The following is a 2,500-nucleotide window of genomic DNA, read 5'->3' as shown; positions in this document are numbered from 1 at the left end:
GGTGGATAGTCTGTCCTCTCTACACCAGTGGGTGGATAGTCTGTCCTCTGTACACCAGTGGGTGCATACTAGTCTGTCCTCTGTACACCAGTGGGTGCATACTAGTCTGTCCTCTCTACACCAGTGGGTGCATAGTCTGTCCTCTGTACACCAGTGGGTGCATACTAGTCTGTCCTCTGTACACCAGTGGGTGCATACTAGTCTGTCCTCTGTACACCAGTGGGTGCATAGTCTGTCCTCTGTACACCAGTGGGTGCATAGTATGTCCTCTCTACACCAGTGGGTGCGTCTGTCCTCTCTACACCAGTGGGTGCGTCTGTCCTCTGTACACCAGTGGGTGCGTCTGTCCTCTCTACACCAGTGGGTGCATACTAGTCTGTCCTCTGTGTACACCCCTCTCATCGCCTCTCTCATTCTGATGACTCGGACTGTGTCACCTTGGTTAACATCCCCAGCATGACCCTATGCCTCTGCATTGCATGTTCTATGATAGTGGATTCTCTCTCTCTCTCTGTGTGTGTGTGTGTGTGTGTGTGTGTGTGTGTGTGTGTGTGTGTGTGTGTGTGTGTGTGTGTGTGTGTGTGTGTGTGTGTGTGTGTGTGTGTGTGTGTGTGTGTGTGTGTGTGTGTGTGTGTGTGTGTGTGTGTGTGTGTGTGTGTGTGTGTGTGTGTGTGCTGCACGACAACACTACTAACACTGACTGTGTGTTTGTTTCTGTGGACCTGTGGCTGTAACTGACTAACTGACCTCACCTCACTGCAACCCCAAGCAACTGGATCTGAACCAGCCTGAAAAGACACTGCTCGACGAGAAAAGGGTGCGTACTCACATCACCGCTGTCTGTCTGTCTGTCTGTCTGTCTGTCTGTCTGTCTGTCTGTCTGTCTGTCTGTCTGTCTGTCTGTCTGTCTGTCTGTCTGTCTGTCTGTCTGTCTGTCTGTCTGTCTGTCTGTCTGTCTGTCTGTCTGTCTGTCTGTGGAGTCGTATATGGTGTGAATTGAGTGAATCGTTGCATGCCTACTAAAGATTGAGCCACACATCTCGCTCCATCTAGAGTCTAGACCAGCAACCTGGACACTCATGCATGAAGGAAGCATGAGTTCAAGTCCGTTGCTCTCCCCAGGTTGGCGGAGGGTGTGTAGAGCCCAGGATCACAATAGATCATTGACACAGGGGTGAAAAATGGGTTACAAAAATCGTGGGATAAAAATGATATATATTAAAAAAAAAAGGAATACAACTACAAAATCTACCTGAATTCTAGGCTTCATGGGGTGTGTGATTGATAGAAAACAGGTAATTTTTTATTTTGGGTGATCTGCTCCTTTATGAGCCGTCGTCACTGAGCTGTGGTGATGAGGGACTCACCGCTCACCCAGACACATCTCCCTGTTTTTACTAAAACTACAACATGACGTCACTGAGCCGTGGTGATGAGGGACTCACCGCTCACCCAGACACATCTCCCTGTTTTTACTAAAACTACAACATGATGTCACTGAGCTGTGGTGATGAGGGACTCACCGCTCACCCAGACACATCTCCCTGTTTTTACTAAAACTACAACATGATGTCACTGAGCCGTGGTGATGAGGGACTCACCGCTCACCCAGACACATCTCCCTGTATTTACTAAAACTACAACATGACGTCACTAAGCCGCGGTGATGAGAGGCTCACCGCTCACCCAGACACATCTCCCTGTTTTTACTAAAACTACAACATGACGTCACTGAGCCGTGGTGATGAGGGACTCACCGCTCACCCAGACACATCTTCCTGTTTTTACTAAAACTACAACATGACGTCACTGAGCCGTGGTGATGAGGGACTCACCGCTCACCCAGACACATCTCCCTGTTTTTACTAAAACTACAACATGACGTCACTGAGCCGTGGTGATGAGGGACTCACCGCTCACCCAGAAACATCTCCCTGTTTTTACTAAAACTACAACATGACGTCACTGAGCCGTGGTGATGAGAGGCTCACCGCTCACCCAGACACATCTCTCTGTTTTTACTAAAACTACAACATGACGTCACTGAGCCGTGGTGATGAGAGGCTCACCGCTCACCCAGACACATCTCTCTGTTTTTACTAAAACTACAACATGACGTCACTGAGTGGTAAGCGACTCACTGCTCACCCAAACACGTCTCTCTGTTTTAAAACTACAACATGACGTCACTGAGCCGCGGTGATGAGAGACTCACCCCAACACATCTCTCTATTTTTACTAAAACTACAACATGACGTCACTGAGCCGCGGTGATGAGAGACTCACCCAAACACATCTCTGTTTTTACTAACCACTGTTTTGGTGGTCAACTTATTATGACCTAAAACTGGAGTAATAGACCTTTAATCTCCACTAAGAGAGAGATGAATCCATTGGTAAAATATTTCCGACGGTAAAAAGAGGTGTTGAATGGCTTCCCACGCTGAATGCATAAATTAGCAGGAACGCTTATATTTATTGAATTCTTCTCACTTTATGC

The 2,500-nt window shown here is 47.8% G+C and overlaps 1 protein-coding gene across 1 annotated transcript in view; it reads left to right on the top strand.

Annotated features, from left to right (window-relative positions):
- The window catches only part of LOC306929291 (inositol 1,4,5-trisphosphate-gated calcium channel ITPR1-like), a 136,614-nt gene that overhangs the window by 87,859 nt on the left and 46,255 nt on the right, over positions 1 to 2,500 (top strand). Inside the window, exon 41 of the mRNA XM_079509733.1 lies at positions 770 to 838. Within this exon, the coding sequence (XP_079365859.1) occupies positions 770 to 838 (69 nt within the window). The remainder of the gene's footprint in view (positions 1 to 769; positions 839 to 2,500) is intronic.

The sequence above is a fragment of the Electrona antarctica genome (genome assembly GCF_951216825.1).
Source record: "Electrona antarctica genome assembly, chromosome: 9".
In the NCBI taxonomy this organism is placed as follows: domain Eukaryota; kingdom Metazoa; phylum Chordata; class Actinopteri; order Myctophiformes; family Myctophidae; genus Electrona; species Electrona antarctica.
The sequence above is the reverse complement of the archived record's forward strand: the minus strand, read 5'-3'. Positions and strand labels throughout refer to the sequence as shown.